The sequence below is a fragment of the Pseudophryne corroboree genome, chromosome 3 (assembly GCF_028390025.1).
Source record: "Pseudophryne corroboree isolate aPseCor3 chromosome 3, aPseCor3.hap2, whole genome shotgun sequence".
Taxonomy (NCBI): Eukaryota; Metazoa; Chordata; class Amphibia; order Anura; family Myobatrachidae; genus Pseudophryne; species Pseudophryne corroboree.
The window spans coordinates 682102413-682128753 of record NC_086446.1 but is presented as its reverse complement, the minus strand read 5'-3'; the positions used below and the strand labels follow the sequence as shown (position 1 = coordinate 682128753).

The 26341-nt window shown below is 48.7% G+C and overlaps 1 protein-coding gene across 4 annotated transcripts in view; it reads right to left on the bottom strand.

Annotated features, from left to right (window-relative positions):
• Positions 1-23040, bottom strand: part of CNNM2 (cyclin and CBS domain divalent metal cation transport mediator 2) — a 246673-nt gene extending 223633 nt beyond the window's left edge. For 2 of the 4 annotated variants that reach the window (XM_063961944.1, XM_063961946.1), the window contains exon 1: positions 21258-23040. In XM_063961944.1, coding sequence (XP_063818014.1) covers positions 21258-22764 — 1507 coding nt within the window. In that variant the 5' untranslated portion in view covers positions 22765-23040. The remainder of the gene's footprint in view (positions 1-21257) is intronic. The other 2 variants (XM_063961945.1, XM_063961948.1) reach the window with 1 other exon arrangement.
• Positions 23041-26341: the final 3301 nt, after the last annotated feature.

Sequence of the window (26341 nt, the reverse complement as noted above, 5' to 3'; positions counted from 1 at the left end):
GCGCTATATAGTGTTCCTTCTAGGCTGTTTTCAGTGCACCCTGCAGGACCATAATTCGCCCCCTTGTATACAGAATGCAAAAGCCAGAGAGCATGTTACAATGTTGTTGTCTACTCCTTGCCCACCTCTGAAATTGGAATACAATTTGTATCCTTAGCAAACTGGATTGCAGAGGAGGCACTGTAAATAACACAGCACTCTGATAAAGAGGGAAAGAATAAGATTTTACTCACCAGTAAATCTATTTCTCGTAGTCCGTAGTGGATGCTGGGGACTCCGTAAGGACAATGGGGAATAGCGGGCTCCGCAGGAGACTGGGTACTCTAAAGAAAGATTTAGTACTATCTGGTGTGCACTGGCTCCTCCCTCTATGCCCCTCCTCCAGACCCCAGTTAAGGAAACTGTGCCCGGAAGAGCAGACATTATAAGGAAAGGATTTTGGAATCTCGGTTAAGACTCATACCAGCCACACCAATCACACCGTATAACTTGTGATACACTTATCCAGTCAACAGTATTAACAACAACAACAGGGCATCAACAATGGATGCCAACATAACATAACCCATTATTAAGCAATAACTATGTACACGTATTGCAAAAAATCCGCACTTGGGACAGGCGCCCAGCATCCACTACGGACTACGAGAAATAGATTTACCGGTGAGTAAAGTCTTATTTTCCCTGACGTCCTAGTGGATGCTGGGGACTCCGTAAGGACCATGGGGATTATACCAAAGCTCCCAAACGGGCGGGAGAGTGCAGATGACTCTGCAGCACCGAATGGGCAAACTCAAGGTCCTCCTCAGCCAGGGTATCAAACTTGTAGAATTTTGCAAATGTGTTTGAACCCGACCAAGTAGCAGCTCGGCAAAGCTGTAATGCCGAGACCCCTCGGGCAGCCGCCCAAGAAGAGCCCACCTTCCTTGTGGAATGGGCTTTCACTGATTTTGGATGCGGCAATCCAGCCGCAGAATGAGCCTGCTGAATCGTGTTACAGATCCAGCAGGCAACGGTTTGCTTTGAAGCAGGAGCACCCAACTTGTTGGGGGCATATAGGATAAACAGCGAGTCAGTTTTGCTGACTCCAGCCGTTCGGGCTACATAAATCTTCAAAGCCCTGACTACATCTAGTAACCTGGAATCCTCCAAGTCATGAGTAGCCGCAGGCACTACAATAGGTTGGTTCAAATGAAAAGATGACACCACCTTTGGCAGAAATTGGGGACGAGTCCGCAATTCTGCCCTGTCCATATGAAAAACCAGATAAGGGCTTTTACATGACAAAGCCGCCAATTCTGACACACGCCTAGCCGAAGCTAATGCCAATAGCATGACCACCTTCCACGTGAGATACTTTAGCGCCACGGTCTTAAGTGGTTCAAACCAGTGGGATTTTAGGAAACCCAACACCACGTTGAGATCCCAAGGTGCCACTGGTGGCACAAAAAGGGGGCTGAATATGCAGCACTCCCTTAACAAACGTCTGAACTTCAGGAAGAGACGCCAGTTCCCTTTGAAAGAAAATGGATAGGGCCGAAATCTGGACCTTTATGGATCCCAACTTCAAGCCCATAGTCACTCCAGACTGTAGAAAGTGCAGAAATCTGCCCAGTTGGAATTCCTCTGTAGGGGCCTTCCTGGCCTCACACCAAGCAACATATTTTCGCCATCTGCGGTGATAATGCTTTGCCGTCACGTCCTTCCTAGCCTTTATCAGCGTAGGAATAACTTCCTCCGGAATGCCTTTTTCTGCTAGGATCCGGCATTCAACTGCCATGCCGTCAAACGCAGCCGCGGTAAGTCTTGGAACAGGCAGGGCCCCTGTTGCAACAGGTCCTGTCTGAGAGGCAGAGGCCAGGGGTCCTCTGTGAGCATTTCTTGCAATTCCGGGTACCAAGGTCTTTTTGGCCAATCCGGAACAATGAGTATAGTTCTCACTCCTCTTCTTCTTACGATTCTCAGTACCTTGGGTATGAGAGAAAGAGGAGGGAACACATAGACCGACTGTTACACCCAAGGTGTTACCAGGGCGTCCACAGCTATCGCCTGAGTGTCTCTTGACCTGGCGCAATACCGTTGCAGCTTTTTGTTGAGATGGGACGCCATCATGTCTACCTGTGGCAGTTCCCATCGATTTATAATCTGAATTAAGACTTCGTGATGAAGTCCCCACTCTCCCGGGTGAAGGTCGTGCCTGCTGAGCAAGTCTGCTTCCCAGTTGTCCACCCCCAGAATGAACACTGCTGACAGTGCTTGTACGTGATTCTCCGCCCACCGAAGAATCCTGGTGGCTTCCGCCATCGCGACTCTGCTTCTTGTGCCGCCCTGGCGGTTTACATGAGCCACCGCGGTGATGTTGTCTGACTGAATCAGCACCGGTTGGTTGCGAAGCAGGGGCTCCGCTTGACTCAGGGCGTTGAATATGGCCCTTAGTTCCAGGATATTTATGTGCAGACAAGTCTCCTGACTTGACCACAACCCTTGGAAGTTTCTTCCCTGAGTGACTGCCCCCCCACCCTCGGAGGCTCGCATCCGTGGTCACCAGGACCCAGTCCTGTATGCCGAATCTGCAGCCCTCGAGAAGGTGAGCACTCTGTAGCCACCACAGAAGAGACACCCTGGCCCTGGGGGACAGGGTGATCAGCCGATGCTTCTGAAGATGCGATCCGGACCATTTGTCCAACAGATCCCATTGAAAGATCCTCGCATGGAACCTGCCGAAGGGAATGGCTTCGTACGATGCCACCATCTTTCCCAGGACTCGCGTGCAGTGATGCACTGACACCTGTTTCGGTTTTAAGAGGTCTCTGACTAGAGTCACAAGCTCTTGAGCCTTCTCCGTCGGGAGAAACACCTTCTTCTGGTCTGTGTCCAGAATCATGCCCAGAAAGGGCAGACGCATCGTAGGAATCAGCAGCGACTTTGGGATATTCAGAATCTAGCCATGCTGTTGCAACACTACCTGTGAGTGCGCTACGCTGATCTGCAACTGCTCCCTCGACCTCGCCTTTATGAGGAGATCGTCCAAGTATGGGATAACTGTGACTCCTTGCTTTCTCAGGATCACCATCATTTCTGCCATTACCTTGGTAAATATTCTCGGTGCCGTGGAGAGCCCAAATGGCAACGTCTGGAATTGGTAATGACAGTCCTGTACCACAAATCTGAGGTACTCCGGATGAGGCGGATAAATGGGGACATGCAAGTAAGCATCCTTGATGTCCAGACACACCATAAAATCCCCCTCTTCCAGGCTTGCAATGACCGCTCTGAGCGATTCCATTTTGAACTTGAATTTTTTCAGATAAATGTTCAGGGACTTTAAATTTAATATAGGTCTGACCGAACCGTCCGGTTTCGGTACCACAAACATTGTGGAATAGTATCCCTTCCCCTGTTGAAGAAGGGGAACCTTTACCACCACCTGCTGGAGAAATAGCTTGTGAATTGCCGCTACCACTACTTCCCTTTCTATGGGGGAAGCTGGCAGGGCCGATTTTAGGTAACGTTGAGGGGGCATCACCTCGAATTCCAGCTTGTATCCCTGAGACACAATCTGTATAGCCCAGGGATCCACCTGTGAGCGAACCCACTGGTGGCTGAAATGTCGGAGACGCGCCCCCACCGCTCCTGGCTCCACCCGTGGAGCCCCAGCGTCATGCGGTGGATTTAGTGGAAGCCGGGGAGGACTTCTGTTCCTGGGAACTAGCTGTAAGGTGCAGCTTTTTTCCTCTGCCCCTGCCTCTAAGCAAGAAAGGAAGCACCTCTGACCTTCTTGCTTCTTTGTGCGCGAAAGGACTGCATTTGGTAATACGGTGCTTTCTTCGGTTGTGAGGGAATATATGGCAAAAAGTTTGACTTCCCAGCCGTAGCTGTGGAAACTAGGTCCGAGAGACCGTCCCCAAACCATTCCTCACCCTTGTAAGGTAACACCTCCATGTGTTTCTTGGAGTCGGCATCACCTGTCCACTGCCGAGTCCACAGGACCCTCCTGGCAGAAATTGACATTGCATTAATTCTAGAGCCCAGTAGGCAAATGTCCCTCTGGGAATCCCTCATATATAGGACAGTGTCTTTTATATGCCCCAGGGTCAGCATAATGGTATCCCTGTCTAAGGTATCCATTTCCTCAGACAGATGTCCACGCTGCTACAGCACTACACATCCACGCCGACGCAATTGCCGGCCTCAGTAGAGTCCCTGAATGTGTATAAACAGATTTCAGGATACTTTCCTGCTTTCTATCTGCAGGATCCTTTAGGGTGGCCGTATCCTGCGACAGCAGGGCCACCTTCTTAGATAAGCGTGTCAGAGCTTTATCTACCCTAGGGGAGGATTCCCAGCGCACCCTGTCCTCTGGCGGGAAAGGGTACGCCATAAGTAACCTTTTGGAAATCAGGACTTTCTTATCTGGGGAATCCCACGCTCTTTCACATAACTCATTTAACTCATGTGAAGGGGGAAAAGTCACCTCTTGCTTTTTCTCCCCATGCATATAAACCCTCTTGTCAGGGACAGGGTTTACCTCTGATATGTGTAAAACATCCTTCATCACTATAATCATGTAACGTATAGCTTTTGTAATTTTTGGTTGCAATTTTGCATCATTGTCGTCGACACTGGAGTCAGAATCCGTGTCGACATCTGTGTCAACCATTTTGGATAGTGGGCGTTTTTGAGACCCTGAGGGCCTCTGTGCTGTAGGATCAGGCATGGGTTGAGACCCTGACTGGCCCGAGGTATCAGCTTTATCCAACCTTTTATGTAAGGAGTTTACATTATCATTTAACACCTTCCACTTATCCATCCAATCAGGTGTCGGCACCGTCGGCGGCGACACGTCAGTCAACTGCACTTGCTCTGCCTACACATAGCCCTCTTCGTCAAACATGTCGACACACGCGTACCGACACACCACACACACACAGGGGAAGCTCTAAATGAGGACAGGACCCCCACAAGGCCTTTTGGAGAGACAGAGAGAGAGAGTCTGCCAGCACACACCCCAGGGATTACACAGTAACTTAGTGTTTACCCAGTAGCTGCTGTATTATGATTAATGCGCCTAAATTTATGTGCCCTCCCTCTCTTTTTTACCCTTCTACCGTGATTCTGCAGGGGAGCTTCCTCTCAGCGGAGCTGTGGAAGGAAAATGGCGCTGGTGAGTGCTGAGGAAGAAGGCCCCACCCCATCAGCGGCAGGCTTCTGTCCCGCGATTTCTTGTAAAATAAATGGCGGGGGCTCATACATATAACAGTGTGCCACTGTATATATGCAGCATTCGCCAGGAGGTAACAATTGCTGCCCAGGGCGCCCCCCCCTGCGCCCTGCACCTTACAGTGACCGGAGTGTGTGGGTTAGTGTGGGCGCAATGGCGCACAGCTACAGTGCTGTGCGCTACCTCATGTGAAGACTTCTGCCGCCGATTTCGATGTCTTCTCCGCTTCTGACGGCTTCTGTCTTCTGGCTCTGCGAGGGGGACGGCGGCGCGGCTCCGGGAACGGACGACAAGGTCAGGTCCTGTGTTCGATCCCTCTGAAGCTAATGGTGTCCAGTAGCCTAAGAAGCGCAACCTAGCCGCAGTTAGTAGGTTTGCTTCTCTCCCCTCAGTCCCCCGTAGCAGAGAGTCTGTTGCCAGCAGAAGCTCTCTGAAAATAAAAAACCTAACTAAAATACTTTCTTATTAGCAAGCTCAGGAGAGCTCACTAAAAGCACCCAGCTCTGTCCGGGCACAGATTCTAACTGGGGTCTGGAGGAGGGGCATAGAGGGAGGAGCCAGTGCACACCAGATAGTACTAAATCTTTCTTTAGAGTGCCCAGTCTCCTGCGGAGTCCGCTATTCCCCATGGTCCTTACGGAGTCCCCAGCATCCACTAGGACGTCAGAGAAAACAGGGTAAGCAGTGAGCATGTACTGCTTACAGTATTTCCCTAGTAGAACATACTTATTTTATGCCTATATATTTTAACTGGTGATGAGCGGGTTCGGTTTTACTCGGTTCTCAAAACGGCATCTTATTGGCTCACGGATGTCACGTGTTTTGGATAGCCAATAAGATGCCGTTTTGAGAACCGAGTAAAACCAAATCCGCTCATCACTAATTTTAACCCATTGTTTAACTTTTCTGGTTTATAACACATACGGATTATAACTACTTCAGCACTGGAAAAGACATTTATAATTATCTACTTATGTATATGCTACAGCCGATCTTTCAAAAAGACTGGACGTATACAGTATGTTTCTCAGTACATATGTTAGGTGTCTTATATGTATGTATGGGTATATGATTTACTAATGGCAAAATGTATGTACAAAAACTATAAACATATGCGCTATGCTTTGTGCGCAAAGCGTCACATCAAAAATGTGCCCTTCAAAATAAAAATGTGCCCTCTTCAATGCTCAGCACCCTGCCCTAAATAAATCCTAGAGTGAACACTAGCTACATAAGTACTCGTTACATTTACGTTGCAAGTGTAAAATGCTGTGAGCAAAATAAAGAACATGGCATGACAGAAACCTGGTCCAGATGTCAGGGGCACATGCTAAAGAGGTTCATGACTAGGTGAAAAGTCTCTACTCACCCCAGACACGGACACTGAAGAATTTGTGTAAATGAGCTAAGCATGCAGAGCTGTCAGTCAACTTTTTGGAATGTTTACTTGACAATGCAGAGTCTCCAGTCCAAGGAATGATTTTAGCCATAGCTGGTCTTAGTACTACAGGCAACCTGTGCACAATCTACAACAGATTTTTACTCAATATGTCTATCATATAGGAAAATCCTTCCAGTAACACCTAGATAAACTGAGGCAAAAGGCACCCAGTGAAATGCCTCATGCCTCAATCGTGTGGTCAGCAGCAGTAGTTTAAACTTGGCTTTCTCAACATTTTACAAAAACAGAGATATCTATCTTTTGCTGTAGTTTAGATGAAAACACAAATGCAAGTTTAGTGGATGGACCCTGGAATTACGCAGTGCGTAATTGCCGCAAACGTGTGTGCACCTCTAAATCGGCCCCTTAGTACATACAAGGCCCTTGCGCTGAAAGCTATACCATACAAAGTGAAAAGAAAAAGAAACAGACCTGTTGTTTTTAAACACTCAGAGCTGCTGTAAGATTATGCACTTAGAAGTGACCCACATAAATCCTCCCAGCTATGTACACTCCTGGCCAAAACAGAATGGATGTGATCAGTGAATGGGGTGGGGGAATGCTGGCAGCCTGCTCTCTCAGCAATACAGCAGTATCGGGGCTGGTGGGACGGACAGAACTTTGAGCTAACACATGCTCAAGCACGCTGCATTAGCGATTATAATAGCCTGGGTTATGGAAAGTCTATTTTATCCGAGGGATTTGTTCTATCACTTTCCCTGCTTAGGATTTGACTGGTGCTAGGATCTAATGGGCAGTGACACTCCCAACTGTGGGAGTTGCTCTACAAAAGGGAGACCACAGGAGGCAGTTACTCTCTGCCTTGATCTCTAACTCTCCTTAAGTAGTCTTAAGAGCCAAGTTTAAAGGATATCTGTACAAGTACAAAACTATTTTCCTGTAACTGACTGAAACACATTGACACTCAGACAGGAATCCCATTAAAACCTTTGTTCTTCATTTGGCTACTGTGTTCCACATCAAGAGCATTCAGTGTCACAAATATGCCACCAAAAATAAAGTGTCACCAAAAATGAAAGAATTAACACTCATCCATAAGACTAATAGAAGAACTCAGACTATAAAGCGAGTTTAGAAAAGAGGAAAAACAATGGCAACTGTACTGTTATCCCTTTTATAGAAATTCAGTCTAGTCTCCTACAAACAAGAATATTTTTTACATTACCTAGATACAAAGTAAACAGTTATGTTTCCCCTAAATTTACAGCAGGCTCATTGAGAACCACTTTAAAATCTGTTTATAGCTCCACATCGTAGGAGTTTGATTCTTCACGTTGTATAGAAGTTACCTGCTAACATGTTTTACCAAAAGCTGAATAAATGTAGAGTGAGACGGGAAAACAATTAGCTCCACATTTGCAACTGACGGCCTGTACTGTGCTACAACCCAACAGGGAAATAAGCCTCTTAATTACGTAACCATCAAAACCATGCAAGCTTTGTTTGTGCCTTTCTAATGAAAATCCAGCCTTCACTGCCCGCTCGTTTGAGGGGAACTGTATATTACTCCAAAGCCCAGTGATATTTCAACCAACATTCCTTATCAGGAACTTGTGCACCTGGTACAAAAATTAAACCAACAATGATTATTATCTTCAGGGTAGAGGTTCCCAAACTGTGTGCCGTGGCTCCCTGGGGTGCCTCGGGACACTTGCAGGGGTGCCCTGGGTTGGTGGTCCAGGACCAATTCAAATTATTCATGGTCAATATAATAGGCAAAAACAGTGCTGGTGGCTGCCAGTCATTAAATATGTGGCCAAACAGAAGCAAATCTTGTCCCTCACCACACAACTGACCCTAAGGATGACATATAAACGCAATCTGCTTAATGTAATATTTCTTTCTAAATTTCTCATTAAGAAATTTTTGGCCTAGGGGTCCCGTGAAAAAAATTCTGATATTCTAGGGCGCCGTGATTCAAAAAAGTTTGGAAACCATTGCTTTAGGGCCACAACCAATGATGAGCAGGGACTTTACAGTGCAAATGTTAATTACTGGTGGGAGGGGGGGGGGGGGGGGGTTTAGAGAAAGGAACAAAAACTTTGGAACTTTGCACTTCGGATCTCTCATATCATGTTCATCAAATCCTAAATAATACCAGGAGGCTTAATGACAATAGGTAAAAAGATACCCATTATTTGGTGCAAGGACCTACAGACACCCTTTGCAACACAAACATGCAGTCACGGATACAGTTGCAAGTGTAACATTATAAATTGTATAGAGTACTCAGTGATAATTTAGTAGGTTCCAGCCACAGCACTGAAAATAATGCTGCCAAAATATGCCACTGAACAAGCTGGCCATCAATATGGATATTTCATTGCTTTATAAGTTCCAACACAAATGATCCAAAAATCACGGCATGAGTGGACCCGAATCAATTGGATCTGGCTAATGGAATTATGATTGGATAGGTCTGAAAATCTTATACGTTGCATCTACATGTGTATATTGCAAATGACAGTGCATGAAGCTCATGTAATTCGATACTTTGAGCAGCCAAGCTTAAAGCAAACAGGTATATGCAAACGGACCGCAGAGCTGCTCAGTGGCCAATCGGACAGAACAAGTCTGCCATATTAAGAATGTTTTACCATGGCACAGTTTACCTACATCCTAATAAGCATTATTCATACGGCACTAGGTTTGAATTAATCTGTCCCAATGTGTAGATGTGTCCTTTAACAATCATAAAAATCTAACAACTCTGTTGCACAAAGGCAAGCTGTCACCTGTCCAGCATCAGCAATATGTAGCACACGGTGGGTAACCTGTATACCAGCAGTTCAGCATTGCATGCACAACAATGAATACCACTAATACCACTTTTACACTCGCACTCCCGGGTCACTCCCGGGATGCTTCCCGGGATGCATTCCCGGGACTGACCCCTTTCACACTGCATTAAGACCTGGGATCGACCCAGGACAGCCCCATTTACACTGATCCCGGGATATCCCTGCAAATGCATTAGTATGTCATTAGAAATGGCCTTGGGCTCAGAAAAGATGACATCAGCTTTTCTGAGCCCAAGAAAGCTCCAATCCGAGTCCTTTTAACAGTCCCGGGATAGTGAATCCCGGGACGGACCCTTTCACACTACCCAGCTTCCCGGGACGGTCCCGGGACCAACCCTGCTTTTGACCTGGGATGAAATCCCGGGATGCTAGTCCCGGGAAATTGTCCCTGTACCCATTTACACTGAGAAGAATCCCGGGATGATGCGCGTTCACGTGCAATATCCCGGGATTTTTCTGCGAGTGTAAAAGGGGTATAACTCATGATACCTTAACATGGCATTTTGTTGTGTTTGCTTTCAAGCCCATCACCCACAGCCACTATAAAGATATTTAATGAAGGTAAGTGTGCACACACAGTGATGCATTCCATTGTATGCACCAGCATATATAAACTCAGAACGCTATTATATGCTTATATTAATGTATTGCTGGAATGAAGTGCTTTGTAAAACAAAATGTAAAAAAACATGGGCAAAATACAAAAATTCATTTGGAAGAAGAAAAAAAATAGTAGAACTAGTCTGCAATGAGTAAGTGATTAATATTGCAAAGTTGTAAAGATTTATTATGTACTTGTCCCACTAGGTGTTAGGCACCAAATAGCAGATTAAGTTGGCAAGGAATTTGTGCTCAGTAATATATATAATGCTATGGCATTCACTGCTGCAGACCTGTTTATGCCACATTGTACAAGCTGTACATACTGTATTGTGACATTAGATATCTGAATTTAGGTAAATATATTCAATTTATATCTATTTTTGCAACATATTTAAACAACTTCTGTTACTTCTTAAGGGCCCTACACACTTAAAGATGTAACTGAACAATATGAACGTTCTCGTTCAATAATGAACGAGAACTCGTTCATATCGGTCAGTGTGTAGGCACCAAGGATGAACGGTGCGGCCCCGCGCTCATTCATCGTTGGTGCCAGGTCGCTTATGCATGCAGGCCAATATGGACAATCTCGTCCATATTAGTATGCAGTGCTATGGAGCTGGGTGACAGGGGGAGTGAAGAATCTTCCCAAACCCCCCCGCCGCCGGGTCACCTGTCGGCAGTAGGAAACCTCAGGCGGCACATGGCCGGATGTGTAGGGACCTTAACTGAAAAAACCTGCCAGCCATAATTTATGTATCTTATAACGGCAAACACTGATACAGTAACAATCCCAACAGCACAATTATGACTACTAGGCCCTACACACTGGGCGATATTAGTCAAAGATATGAACGATCTCGTTCATTAATGAAGGAGATACCATTCATATCTTTGAGTGTGGAGGCACCAGCGATGAACGATGCGCGGCCCCGCGCCCATTCATCGCTGGTGCCCCGTCGCCTGTGTATGCAGGCCAATATGGACGATCTCATCCATATTTGCCTGCGCTGCTATGGAGCCGGGTGACGGGGGAGTTGAATAAACTTCACTACCCCCCCCCGTCACTGGGTCGCCCGTCGGCCAGCTCGGCGGCGGATCGCTAAATGTGTAGGGCCCTTTAGTATGCAGCACACTGTGGGGAAAGACTTCTTTGTATTGCAAAAACCATACAAAATTAAAGCCACACAAGACAAGCTCATAACTATCAGTTGACAATAGTTCTAAGAATACTTAGTAACCAAAGCCAATTATACACATGTATTTTAGCACAGCTGGACAAATAGGAAAGTACTATCCTAGAAATTAAATAGTTAGAAACACAAGCACTGTTCATGAGGGTCGGGTACGAGTGACCGGCGGTCGGGATCCTGGTGGTCAGCATACTGACACTGAGAGCCCGGCCGCCAGAATGCAGACAGGGGGTGAGCGCAACGAAGCCCCTTGCGGGCTCAGTGGCTCGCTGCCCTAGCCACAGGTTCTATTCCCACTCTTTGGGTGTCGTGGAGATCCACAAGTAGGAATAGACCTGGGCCCCCTGCCGGCCAGGATCCCGGCGTCAGTACGCTGACCGCTGGGATCATAACTACATCCCGTTCATGAAACAAAACACAATTAAATAAAGTGCTGAATATGAACCTCTCATTGACTCCCGTTACGTTTAAGTGACTGACCCACAGGTTAATGCAATTTAAGGAAAGACAAATGTGTTATACTAACAGAAGGGGGGTTGCTACAGGGCAAAAAACAGAAATCCAATAATACCTTATTCAGACAGAAATGTCTGAAAATCCCGGCTTTTACCTGGCATGTCAGTGCCGGGTAGTTTTGCTGATCCCTGCCTGGCCCCCCTTTCACACAGACAAGCAAATTACCAGGTCAAGAATTTCCACCCGGTGATTTGCAGATCAAAACGGGTATTTCGTGTGTGTGTGAAAGGGTCAACCCGGGGTGAAATTCCCAGGTCTCCACCACTGGTAAATTTCTGAGTCGAAGTCCTGGGAATTTCAACCCGGGCTGACCCTTTCACACAGAAAAAGGACCCATGTCTATCAGCAAATTACCGGGTAGAACTTCACCCAGGAATTTGCCTTTCTGTGTGAAAGGGGTATAAGTGACAATTTATAATACAAAGACTAATGGAACAACTAGATCCATAGTACCATACCCAAAAAGAAAAATGGCTATTAGCAGGTAAGGTGTTAAAAAAAAAAAATACACACAAAGTGTCAAGATGTCAGACACATGTGTACTGGGGACTATAGGAACACTCTACAAAGCTCTTACTGCAAATGTGCTGGACAGCGCTTAGAGTTCCTGTACAATTCCTAAGTTAACACAGATGAACAGGCTATATGACTGCATATTAAAGGGAGAGTACATACATGCTACAATATTACTATGATAATTTCATTATTTGATTTTTTAATAACAGACAGTAACAGATACTACAATTCTGGCATGATAAATGCAAACTCCTATGGATGGCTTATTGCAATGACTTGGGGCACTGCACAGTAGCTGCTGGAACATACAGAGAGGTTGGTGCACTGGCTTCCACTTAAAATAAGAATTTACTTACCGATAATTCTATTTCTCGTAGTCCGTAGTGGATGCTGGGAACTCCGTAAGGACCATGGGGATAGCGGCTCCGCAGGAGACTGGGCACAAAAGTAAAGCTTTAGGACTACCTGGTGTGCACTGGCTCCTCCCCCTATGACCCTCCTCCAAGCCTCAGTTAGGATACTGTGCCCGGACGAGCGTACACAATAAGGAAGGATTTTGAATCCCGGGTAAGACTCATACCAGCCACACCAATCACACCGTACAACCTGTGATCTGAACCCAGTTAACAGCATGATAACAGAGGAGCCTCTGAAAAGATGGCTCACAACAATAATAACCCGATTTTTGTAACAATAACTATGTACAAGTATTGCAGACAATCCGCACTTGGGATGGGCGCCCAGCATCCACTACGGACTACGAGAAATAGAATTATCGGTAAGTAAATTCTTATTTTCTCTGACATCCTAGTGGATGCTGGGAACTCCGTAAGGACCATGGGGATTATACCAAAGCTCCCAAACGGGCGGGAGAGTGCGGATGACTCTGCAGCACCGAATGAGAGAACTCCAGGTCCTCCTCAGCTAGGGTATCAAATTTGTAGAATTTAGCAAACGTGTTTGCCCCTGACCAAGTAGCTGCTCGGCAAAGTTGTAAAGCCGAGACCCCTCGGGCAGCCGCCCAAGATGAGCCCACCTTCCTTGTGGAATGGGCTTTTACAGATTTTGGCTGTGGCAGGCCTGCCACAGAATGTGCAAGCTGAATTGTACTACAAATCCAACGAGCAATAGTCTGCTTAGAAGCAGGAGCACCCAGCTTGTTGGGTGCATACAGGATAAACAGCGAGTCAGATTTTCTGACTCCAGCCGTCCTGGAAACATATTTTCAGGGCCCTGACTACGTCCAGCAACTTGGAGTCCTCCAAGTCCCTAGTAGCCGCAGGTACCACAATAGGCTGGTTCAAGTGAAACGCTGAAACCACCTTAGGGAGAAATTGAGGACGAGTCCTCAATTCTGCCCTGTCCGTATGAAAAATTAGGTAAGGGCTTTTATAGGATAAAGCCGCCAATTCTGAGACACGCCTGGCTGAAGCCAGGGCCAACAGCATTACCACTTTCCATGTGAGATATTTTAAGTCCACAGTGGTGAGTGGTTCAAACCAATGTGATTTTAGGAACCCCAAAACTACATTGAGATCCCAAGGTGCCACTGGAGGCACAAAAGGAGGCTGTATATGCAGTACCCCCTTGACAAACGTCTGAACTTCAGGAACTGAAGCCAGTTCTTTCTGGAAGAAAATCGACAGGGCCGAAATTTGAACCTTAATGGACCCTAATTTTAGGCCCATAGACAGTCCTGTTTGCAGGAAATGCAGGAAACGACCCAGTTGAAATTCCTCTGTAGGGGCCTTCCTGGCCTCGCACCACGCAACATATTTACGCCAAATACGGTGATAATGCTGTACGGTTACATCCTTCCTGGCTTTGATCAGGGTAGGGATGACTTCATCCGGAATGCCTTTTTCCTTCAGGATCCGGCGTTCAACCGCCATGCTGTCAAACGCAGCCGCGGTAAGTCTTGGAACAGACAGGGTCCCTGCTGGAGCAGGTCCTTTCTTAGAGGTAGAGGCCACGGGTCCTCTGTGAGCATCTCTTAAAGTTCCAGGTACCAAGTCCTTCTTGGCCAATCCGGAGCCACGAGTATAGTCCTTACTCCTCTCCTTCTTATGATTCTCAGTACCTTGGGTATGAGAGGCAGAGGAGGGAACACATACACTGACTGGTACACCCACGGTGTTACCAGAGCGTCCACAGCTATTGCCTGAGGGTCCCTTGACCTGGCGCAATACCTGTCTAGTTTTTTGTTGAGGCGGGACGCCATCATGTCCACCTTTGGTTTTTCCCAACGGTTCACAATCATGTGGAAGACTTCTGGGTGAAGTCCCCACTCTCCCGGGTGGAGGTCGTGTCTGCTGAGGAAGTCTGCTTCCCAGTTGTCCACTCCCGGAATGAACACTGCTGACAGTGCTATCACCTGATTTTCCGCCCAGCGAAGAATCCTTGCAACTTCTGCCATTGCCCTCCTGCTTCTTGTGCCGCCCTGTCTGTTTACGTGGGCGACTGCCATGATGTTGTCTGACTGGATCAGCACCGGCTGACCTTGAAGCAGAGGTCTTGCTAGGCTTAGAGCATTGTAGATGGCCCTTAGCTCCAGGATATTTATGTGAAGTGATGTCTCCAGGCTTGACCACAAGCCCTGGAAATTTCTTCCCTGTGTGACTGCTCCCCAGCCTCTCAGGCTGGCATCCGTGGTCACCAGGACCCAGTCCTGAATGCCGAATCTGCGGCCCTCTAGAAGATGAGCACTCTGCAACCACCACAGGAGAGACACCCTTGTCCTTGGTGACAAGATTATCCGCTGATGCATCTGAAGATGCGACCCGGACCATTTGTCTAGCAGATCCCACTGGAAGGTTCTTGCGTGGAATCTGCCGAATGGGATTGCTTCGTAATAAGCCACCATCTTTCCCAGGACCCTTGTGCATTGATGCACTGAGACTTGGCCTGGTTTTAGGAGATTTCTGACTAGTTCGGATAACTCCCTGGCTTTCTCCTCCGGGAGAAACACCTTTTTCTGGACTGTGTCCAGGATCATCCCTAGGAATAGAAGTCGTGTCGTCGGGATCAGCTGCGATTTTGGAATATTGAGAATCCAACCGTGCTGGCGCAGCACTATCTGAGATAGTGCTACTCCGACTTCCAACTGTTCCCTGGATCTTGCCCTTATCAGGAGATCGTCCAAGTAAGGGATAACTAAAACTCCCTTCCTTCGAAGGAGTATCATCATTTCGGCCATTACCTTGGTAAAGACCCGGGGTGCCGTGGACAATCCAAACGGCAGCGTCTGAAACTGATAGTGACAGTTCTGTACCACAAACCTGAGGTACCCTTGGTGAGAAGGGTAAATTGGGACATGTAGGTAAGCATCTTTGATGTCCAGAGACACCATATAGTCCCCTTCTTCCAGGTTTGCAATCACTGCTCTGAGTGACTCCATCTTGAATTTGAACCTTTGTATGTAAGTGTTCAAGGATTTTAGGTTTAAAATTGGTCTCACCGAGCCGTCCGGCTTCGGTACCACAAATAGTGTGGAATAGTACCCCTTTCCCTGTTGTAGGAGGGGTACCTTGATTATCACCTGCTGGGAATATAGCTTGTGAATGGCTTCCAATACTGCCTCCCTGTCTGAGGTAGACGTCGGTAAAGCAGACTTTAGAAAACGGCGAGGGGGAGACGTCTCGAATTCCAATTTGTACCCGAGATACCACCTGAAGGATCCAGGGGTCCACTTGCGAGTGGGCCCACTGCGCACTGAACTTCTTGAGACGGGCCCCCACCGTGCCGGAGTCCGCTTGTAAAGCCCCAGCGTCATGCTGAGGACTTTGCGGAGGCGGGAGAGGGCTTTTGTTCCTGGGAACTGGCTGTTTGTTGCAGCCTTTCCTCTCCCTCTGCCACGGGGCAGAAATGAGGCGCCTTTTGCCCGCTTGCCCTTATGGGGCCGAAAGGACTGCGCCTGATAATACGGCGTCTTCTTAGGTTGAGAAGCTACCTGGGGTAAAAATGTGGATTTTCCAGCAGTTGCCGTGGCTACCAGGTCTGATAGACCTACCCCAAATAACTCCTCCCCCTTATAAGGCAATACTTCCATGTGCCTTTTAGAATCCGCATCACCTGACCACTGCCGCGTCCATAAACCTCTTCTTGCAGAAATGGACAGCGCGCTAACTCTTGATGCCAGTCTGCAAATATCCCTCTGTGCATCACGCATATATAGAAATGCATCCTTCAAATGCTCTATAGTCAGTAATATACTGTCCCTATCTAGGGTATCAATATTTTCAGTCAGGGAATCCGACCACGCCAGGCCCGCACTGCACATCCAGGCTGAGGCGATTGCTGGTCGCAGTATAACACCCGTGTGAGTGTATATACATTTTAGGATATTCTCCAGCTTTCTATCGGCAGGTTCCTTTAGGGCGGCCGTATCAGGAGAGGGTAGTGCTACCTGTTTAGACAAGCGTGTGAGCGCTTTATCCACCCTAGGGGGTGTTTCCCAACGTGCCCTATCCTCTGGCGGAAAAGGGTACAATGCCAATAACCTTTTAGGAATAATCAGTTTTTTATCGGGGAAAACCCACGCCTCATCACACACTTCATTTAATTCCTCGGATACAGGAAAAACTACAGGCAGTTTTTTCTCACCAAACATAATACCCTTTTTAGTGGTACTTGTATTATCAGAGATATGCAATACATTTTTCATTGCTTCAATCATGTAACGTGTGGCCCTAGTGGAAGTCACGTTTGTCTCCTCATCATCGACACTGGAGTCAGTATCCGTGTCTGTGTCTGCCATTTGAGGTAACGGGCGTTTTAAAGCCCCTGATGGCGTTTGAGACCCCTGAACAGGCACAAGCTGAGTAGCCGGCTGTCTCAAGTCGTCAACTGTCTGTCGTAAAGAGCTGACACTGTCACGCAATTCCTTCCATAAGCTCATCCACTCAGGTGTCGACTCCCTAGGGGGTGACAACTCTATAATAGGCAATTGCCCCGCCTCCATCTCATTTTCCTCTTCAAACATGTCGACACAATCGTACCGACACACCGCACACACACAGGGAATGCTCTGATAGAGGACAGGACCCCACTAGCCCTTTGGGGAGACAGAGGGAGAGTATGCCAGCACACACCAGAGCGCTATATATAGACAGGAATACCACTATAAAATGTGCTTTTCCCTTTATAGCTGCTGTTAGTATCAAAACTGCGCCAAATTAGTGCCCCCCTCTCTTTTTTACCCTTTTCTGTAGTGCAGGACTGCAGGGGAGAATCAGGGAGACGTCCTTCCAGCTGAGCTGTGATGGAAAATGGCGCCCGTGTGCTGAGGAGATAGGCTCCGCCCCCTTCTCGGCGGCCTTTTCTCCCGCTTTTTGGTGAGTTCTGGCAGGGGTTAAAATACATCCATATAGCCCTGGGGGTTATATGTGGTGTATTTATGCCAGCCAAGGTGTTTACATTGCTGCTCAGGGCGCCCCCCCCTAGCGCCCTGCACCCTCAGTGACCGAAGTGTGAAGTGTGCCTGAGTAACAATGGCGCACAGCTGCAGTGCTGTGCGCTACCTTGTTGAAGACTGATGTCTTCTGCCGCCGATTTTTCCGGACCTTCTTCTTGCTTCTGGCTCTGTAAGGGGGGCGGCGGCGCGGCTCTGGGACCGAGCTCCGAGGCTGGGCCTGTGTTCGGTCCCTCTGGAGCTAATGGTGTCCAGTAGCCTAAGAAGCCCAATCCACTCTGCACGCAGGTGAGTTCGCTTCTTCTCCCCTTAGTCCCTCGATGCAGTGAGCCTGTTGCCAGCAGGTCTCACTGAAAATAAAAAACCTAAAACTAAACTTTCACTAAGAAGCTCAGGAGAGCCCCTAGTGTGCACCCTTCTCGGCCGGGCACAAAAATCTGAGGCTTGGAGGAGGGTCATAGGGGGAGGAGCCAGTGCACACCAGGTAGTCCTAAAGCTTTACTTTTGTGCCCAGTCTCCTGTGGAGCCGCTATCCCCATGGTCCTTACGGAGTTCCCAGCATCCACTAGGACGTCAGAGAAAAATGATTATCCTAAATACCGTTATATCAGGAACAAATGCTATTCACTTATACATTATAGATATAAGGAGGATCACAGTAACTGGTGGTGCTCCCATAGACAGTCTGAGAGAAAAGAAAACAGAGGAACCCTGTTTGTATTGGGGGAATCACAGCAAAAAGCCTGTGTCAGTACATGTATATTCAAAAGACATGTAATTTTCGTTACAGAATAAGTGGAATCGATTCAAAGGAAAATAGTAAAGGCAGAAAAGAAACATTAGGCAAAGGGACCCATTTATCAAACAATATTTTTGGTCATTTCTCAGAAAACAACCATTTTCGTGGGTTAGCCACAAGTATTAGGTATCCCTGGATACCTGGTGCGATCCCTCCATTCCCGCTTGCAGTCACATTCCCCATAGGTTTGCGATGCTGTCGGATTTATCAATATCCAGAATGCAAAGCACTCCAGAGATTGTCCACCCACAGCTACCGCCATCTTCAGATGAGGTATCCCACTGTAGCCTATGGGCTACACTTCACATCTGTAGCCAGCGGAGGGTTTACCTGGAACCCTCACCGGAAATGACCGCTGTGCATGGCTGCCCATGCAAAGAAGTCCAAGCATCACATTAGGCACATCACAGGGACAGAGCCCCTGTTCCCGATGATACATCTGGCTGATGTGATCCCATTCTGCAATGCAATCCTGGGCACTAATATCACGCCCAGATTTCTCTGCAAATGCGATCAATGATAAATGGGAATCCAAATGTAATAACCTCAGAGTTGCCAGAGGTGCAGGACTTTGAGAGTCTACCCATTTTTTTTAAAGCAGCAATCATTTACAAGGAAAACCAGGCTGGTTTTGCCTTGTAAATGATTGCCGTTTAAAAATAAAATTAAAAAAATGGACAGACTCGTAGAAAGTCCCACACCTCCAGCAACTCGGAGGCTATTACATTTAGCCCATAAGGTGTGTAAGGTTTATACTTTCAACTGTTTGTCTTATAGGCCCTACACACTGGCCGATAATCCTCAAAGATATGAACGATCCCATTCATTAATGAACGAGATAACGTTCATATCTTTGAGTGTGGAGTCACCAGCGATGAACGATGCGCGGCCCTGCACTCGTTCATCGCTGGTGCCCCGTCGGCTGTGCATGCAGACCAATATGGACGATCTCGTCCATATTTGCCTGCACTTCTATGGAGCAGGGTGACGGGGGAAGAGAAGAAACTTCACTCCCCCCCCCCCCCCGCCGTCGGGTCGCCCGTCGGCCGTATCCGCCGTTGGGCAGCTCGGCGGCGGATCTTTAAATGTGTAGTGCCCATTAGACAGGGCATGGCTAACGAGAGTGCCTATAAGCACACAGAAAAATGTATAAAGTAACTCTGCATCTGCTATTAACCCCAGTTTCATGCTAGAAAACAACTAATGAAAGTGCAAATAAAAATACTAAATGCTGTTTATTCAAAATTTAAGGTATGTGTTTTTTGGTGCTTGTCCTGTAAATCCAAGTTACGTTTTAGTATTATATTCTTGTGGTGTGAACACACGGTGAGATATTTTCTTACGATTTTGACTATATAGTAAAAATCGTAAGAAAAGTTAGTGCAGATAGCAAGGTGAAAGTCCCGCGCGGTTGGCATCACAAGCCTAGATAGACTGTGCAGGCAAGTCAATTTTGACTCTCTATAGAAGAGATAGTCAAAATTGACACTTAGCCAAAATCGCACATAGTCAGTATCGCAAGGACACTCATGTGCTTGCGATGCCGACCTAGCCCCTGTCGCATAGTGAGAATCTGTAATAGCCCGAATCTCACCGTGTGTATCGGCCTTAAGATTGCCCTGGATATGGAGGGCATTCTGTACCACAGATACTAGGAGCTGGACATATGCTACCACAGAATTTAGGAGATGCTGGGCTTTCTCTACCACAGAACCTGGGACAGGGGTAGAAAACCTGTGACAATCTAGCTGCAGTGGAACTATACATCCCAGTAAGATTTAGCTGCTCTAACATCAAAACTGTGGCAGAGCATGCTGGGATGTGTTGTTCCACAGCAGCTGGAGTGCCATAGGTTGCCTACCCTCTACCTAGAACAATGATGGCTAACCATGACACTCCAGCTGTTGAACTACACATCCCAGCATGCCCTGCATCAGTTTTAGCAAGGCCAAATAGCAGAACTGTAGCAGGGCATGCTGGGATGTGTAGTTCAACAAAAGCTGGAGTGTCAAGGTTAGCAATCACTGACCTAGAAGATGGTGGACATTGTCTACCAAAGATGCTCTAGGAGACTCTGGGTATTGGGCACCACAGATGTCTGTTAGGAGATATTGGGTACCACAGATGCTAGGAGATGCAAGGCACATACTACCACAGAACTAAAGAGATACTGTGCAGACATAGGACATTGGGCACTACAGATGTTAGGAGAAGCTGGGCACCACATATGTTAGGAGAAGCTGGGCACTGGGCACCACAGATGTTAGGAGATGCAAGGCACATACTACCACAGAACTAAAGAGTTGCTAGGCATTCCCTACCACAGAACCCACTGGGCATTCACTACCACAGAGCCTAAGAGACACTGGGCATTCCCTACCACAGAACCTAGGAGACACTGGGCATTCTCTACCACAGAGCTTAAGAGATGCTGGGCATTTCCTACTACAGAACCTAGGAGACACTGGGCATTCTCTACCACAGAGCTTAGGAGATGCTGGGCATTCCCTACCACAGAACCTAGGAGACACTGGGCATTCTCTACCGCAGAGCTTAAGAGATGCTGGGCATTCTCTTCCACGGATACTAGATATCAGAAATTTTGTATCACAGAACAAAGGAGATGCAGGGCACACACTACCGCAGAACCTAGAAGATGTTGCACATTCTCTACTACCAGGTGCCTGGCCACCTGTAGAGTCCCTCCCTCCAAAAAGCACCTGGCAAGGCTCCCACCTTTCTTGAACTCTTCCAGCATGGCATCCAGCTTGGTGTCATTGAAGACAAAGTGCAGGGGGTGGTTGTAGAACTTGGTGATGGTCTTCAGCGGGGTGCAGTCGTCTGGGTCCACAAAAGCCAGGTCCTTGACGAAGAGCAGGTCCACGATGTTTGACCTCTCCCCCTCATAGACAGGGATGCGGGTGTAGCCACTCTCCATGATCTCGGACATGGTGTTAAAGTCAAGAGTGGCATCCCCGGCCATCATGAAGCAGTCCCTGAGTGGGGTCATCACGTCCTCCACCGTCTTGGTCCTGAGCTCCAGGGCCCCCTGAATGATGTTGAGCTCCTCTTTGACCAGGTCGTTGTAGGGGTCGGTGACCCTGAGCATCTCCAACAGCTTCTCCCGGTTGTAGACGGTGCCGATCTCCTGGCCCAGGACGCAGTCCAGCAGCTTGCTGACCGGGTAGGAGGCCGGGAAGGTCATCATCATGAAGAACTTGGTGAGGAAGATGGTGTTGGCCCCCACGGCCAGGCCGTGTCGGGAGCAGATTGCCTGGGGCACGATCTCGCCGAAGATAACGATGCCGATGGTGGAGACCACCACGGCCACCAGCCCGGAGCCGGCGATGTCGTCCAGCAGGATGGTGAGGGTGGTGTTGACCAGCACGTTGCCCAGCAGCAGCGAGCAGAGCAGGTAGTTGCCCTGGCGGCGAACGGGCTCGATGCGCTTGGCGTAGTTCTTCTCCTTGTCGGTGCCGCAATTCTGCACGATGCGCAGCTCCATGGGGTCCAGGGCCATCAGCCCGAGGTTGAGGCCGCTGAACATGCCGGAGAGGCAGAGCAGAAGGGCAATGACGATAACCTGCAGCCAGAAGGGGAGCAGGAACTTCTTCTCCTCCTCCACAATCACCCGGGTGTCGTCGCCGGCGTGGTAGACCCAGGTGGTCTCGGTCCAGGGCTGGTGACCACCGGGGGATGGCGGCGGGGGGCTGGAGACGGACGTGCACAGGTAGTACGCCTTGCTCTTCTCAGTCTTGCGCAGGGGCTTCATCTCGATCTCCACGGTGCCTGAGCTGCGGCGGCTCAGGCGGATGCTGGGCAGGATGATGATGTCTGACGTGCGGATCCCGCACGGGTGGAAGCCCTCCTGGCCGCCGGGCTCGGGGCTCTCGCCGGCGCCCCAGGGGGGCGGGTGCTCGGTGAAGGCGATCTTGGACCAGGTCTCGTTGTCGATGTTCTGCCCGTACACCCGCAACTCCACACGGCTCCGCTCGCTCACCCGCAGCGCCCCGGCTTTCATGAACGAGACGTCGTCCGTATCCTCCAGCCGCAGCCCGATTATCACCGTCTCCGCGCCCTCCTCCTCCTCCTCCTCGGCTCCGGGGCTGGGGGGTGGCGAGTCGGCTGGGCAGCCACGGAGAGCCAGCAGCAGCAGCAACATCACTACGGGCAAGAGCCGGCGGGGAGTGCGCGCCGGCATGTTGAGAGTGGGCAGTGTTGTGCTGATAGAGCCGCCCGCCATCTTTGGTCCGGGTAGGTGACTGGGGAGGAGGGGACCGGGAGAGGAGATGTGGGGGGGGGTGAGAGCGCAGGGCTCACACCCAATCACGAACTGCCTTCATCCTGACTCCCGGACCGGCGGCGGCAGCTGCAGCCCCTGCCTAGCCCGGCACCCGTCCGGGTTCTATTCTGACAGGAGGCGGCGAGCGCGTCCTGAGCTGAACCAGTCAGTGCTGACATCCCGAGCGGCCAATCACGGGCCGAGGATCCGGCCCGGGGGTAGGGCCTACTGACAGGGTAGGCAGGTTCCCTGGTACTCGTGCAAGATGGAGGCGTGGCCATCTTGTGGGGGCGTGACCAGTGTGGGTTATTGACTCGGATGCCTGGATGACATGTGGGATCTGTGTACAGTATTCACTACTAGCATCGCTGATACTACCCAGTGACAGGAGGACCCAGGAGGCTACCGTGACGTCAGAGGGGGCGCTCACTGTTCCCGATCCTTACTGACCTTAGGCAAAATACCACTTTATTATTCATTATTGTCCTGATTCATTAACCGTTATTGTACAACAAATACATTATGCCTTCCTACTGTCATTATTCGGTATCCGTTATTATTCACTACTGTTATTATATGTAACATACGACAGTATTATGCATTAATGTTATTATTCATTACTTTTATTATGTAACCTACAGACATTATTCATAACTGTATCTCTTAATACGACAATGAAAGGGATGTATCTAATGGCAACGGGGTGTGGTGTGCACATGGGGGGTAATTCCAAGTTGATCGCAGCAGGATTTTTGTTAGCAGTTGGGCAAAACCATGTGCCCTGCAGGTGGGGCCGATATAACATGTGCAGAAAGAGTTAGATTTGGGTGGGTTATTTTGTTTCTGTGCAGGGTAAGTACTGGCTGCTTTATTTTTACACTGCAAATTAGATTGCAGATTGAACACACCACACCCAAATCTAACTCTCTCTGCACATGTTATATCTGCCTCCCCTGCAGTGCACATGGGCCCTCATTCCGAGTTGATCGGTCGCAAGGCGATTTTAGCAGAGTTACACACGCTAAGCCGCCGCCTACTGGGAGTGAATCTTAGCTTCATAAAATTGCGACCGATGTATTCGCAATAATGCGATTACTAACTACTTAGCAGTTTCAGAGTAGCTCCAGACTTACTCTGCCTGTGCGATCATTTCAGTGCTTGTCGTTCCTGGTTGACGTCACAAACACACCCAGCGTTCGCCCAGGCACTCCCACCGTTTCCCCGGCCACTCCTGCGTTTTTTCCGGAAACGGTAGCGTTTTCAGCCACACGCCCCTGAAACGCCGTGTTTCCGCCCAGTAACACCCATTTCCTGTCAATCACATTACGTTCGCCGGAGCGAAGAAAAAGCCGTGAGTAAAAATACTTTCTTCATAGTAAAGTTACTTGGCGCAGTCGCAGTGCGAACATTGCGCATGCGTACTAAGCGGATTTTCACTGCGATGCGAAGAAAAATACCGAGCGAACAACTCGGAATGAGGGCCATGGTTTTGCCCAATTGCTAACAGAATTCCTGCTGCGATCAACATGGAATTACCCCCATGGGACGCTGAGTTAAAGAGGGCCCACACTGCTCACCCTGCACCCATTGACTATATGTTTTATGCCACTTCTGTAGAAATCACAGAGAATATGGCACACGTTGCCACCATGGTCATCTCTGCTCATGTGCCATCACAAGGGGGATCTGCAAGGAGACTGCACACCAGCCCCATTGGCAGGGTCGGTGCAAGGTCACTATGCACCCTAGGCAAAGCTTCAACCCAGTGCCCCCTACCCTGCAACCACCCTGCAGGAGGTGCATCAGGGCTATGAGGAGCAGCCGTAGGGGTGCCCCTCGGGAGCCATAGTTACATCCGCATCCTATGTGCCTTCACATGACTTGATGTTACTCATATTGGCACAGAGAAAGCACTGAGACACTATGTGGTACAGCCTGATAGCGGTAGCTGCACTTGATTAGACCCACAGCAGCCAGCGCAGTGTAAAAGGAGGAGGCCGCATACAGAGACATCCTTCAGTTTTTTGCTAGATGAATTCAGTGGCGCCCTCCAGGAGCAAGTGCCCCTAGGCAGCCACCTAAAGCTGCCTAATGGTAGAGCCGGCCCTGCCCATTGGCTTATTTATAATGGGTGCCTGAGTCCAGGGTGGGCCCCACCGCACACCCTGCACCCATTTTTTTAAATACCCTCCGGAGCACCACTCCGACAGCAGTAGCGGTGTTAAATCACAGATAAAATGGCACAGCTGCCACTTTCACGCCGTTTTGCACATGCGCAGTAGAGAAATCAAGGGGAAAATGGCCTCCGCATCATTTCCCCAGAGATCTGCACATGTGCAGTAGAGTCTGAACCCTCTAGTGCTCAGACTCTACAGCGCTGCCGGCAGAGAGGAGGGGGCCCGAATGTGTGTGTTTGTGTGTGTGTGTATATATATATATATATATATATATATACACACACACACACACACATACATATACACTACACACACACACACACACACACAGACACCAAATAACACTGGTTATCATGTTACAATGGCACCTGTCAAGGGATATAATAGGCTGCAAGTGAACAGTCAGATTTGTTAGAAGCCGGGAAAGTGACGAGCATAAGAATCTGAGTGACTTTTACAAGGTCCAAATTGCTATGGCTAGACGACTGGCAGGCAATGTTCAAGGGGTGTGCTGACAGGACTGTCACCCGCTGGGCTGTAGCCTGGAAAGGCTGTAGCCTGCAGTCAGCCCTTCCCCTTAGGGGGAGATGTACTAAGCAGTGATAAAAGTGAAATAAGCCAGTGGAGAAGTTGCACATGGCAACCAATCAGCATTGACGTAACATTTATAATTTGCATACTTTTACTCAGAGACGGCCCTAGGCATAAGAAAACTAGGGTGACCCTCCCGGCCCCCCGGAAGAGCAGGCAAGTCTCCCGATTCGTGGGGACCCCCCTGCCCGTCCGCCCACTTAGTGTGTAAAGTGGGCGGTCCGGGCAGTTGATGACGCGATTCTTGCTGAATCGCGTCATCATAGCCACGCCCCCTGCAGTGTAATGCCGGTGATCGCGGCATTACAGAGCGGGGGCGTGGCTTAAAAGAGGCATCGTCATGACCCCGCCCTTTCTCCGCCCTTTCTCCGCCCCGTCCCACCTCAAGCCCACCGCCTCCACGACGTCACAGCCTCCCCTGCCCGCCCTCTGAGCTGACCTGGCTGCTCTCTCCCGCAGAGAGCAACCAAAATGTAGGTAAGTCTGGTCTAGGGGCACAAGCAGATTGTGCTGATTAAAATGATATGCAGCATGCCTATATTCTATGTGTGACTGCGGCTGTATCAGCATATGAAATGCTACGTTACAGTGTATTCCTGGAAATCACTGCAACGTAGCATTTCGTATACAGATACAGCCGCAGTCGCACACAGAATATAGGCTTGATACATATCATTTTAATCAGCAAAAGCTACTTATGCGTCCTTGTCAAATAGCTATGAAAATAAGATGCATTTTCTGCAAAAAAAGGCGCACAACATTAGCAGAAC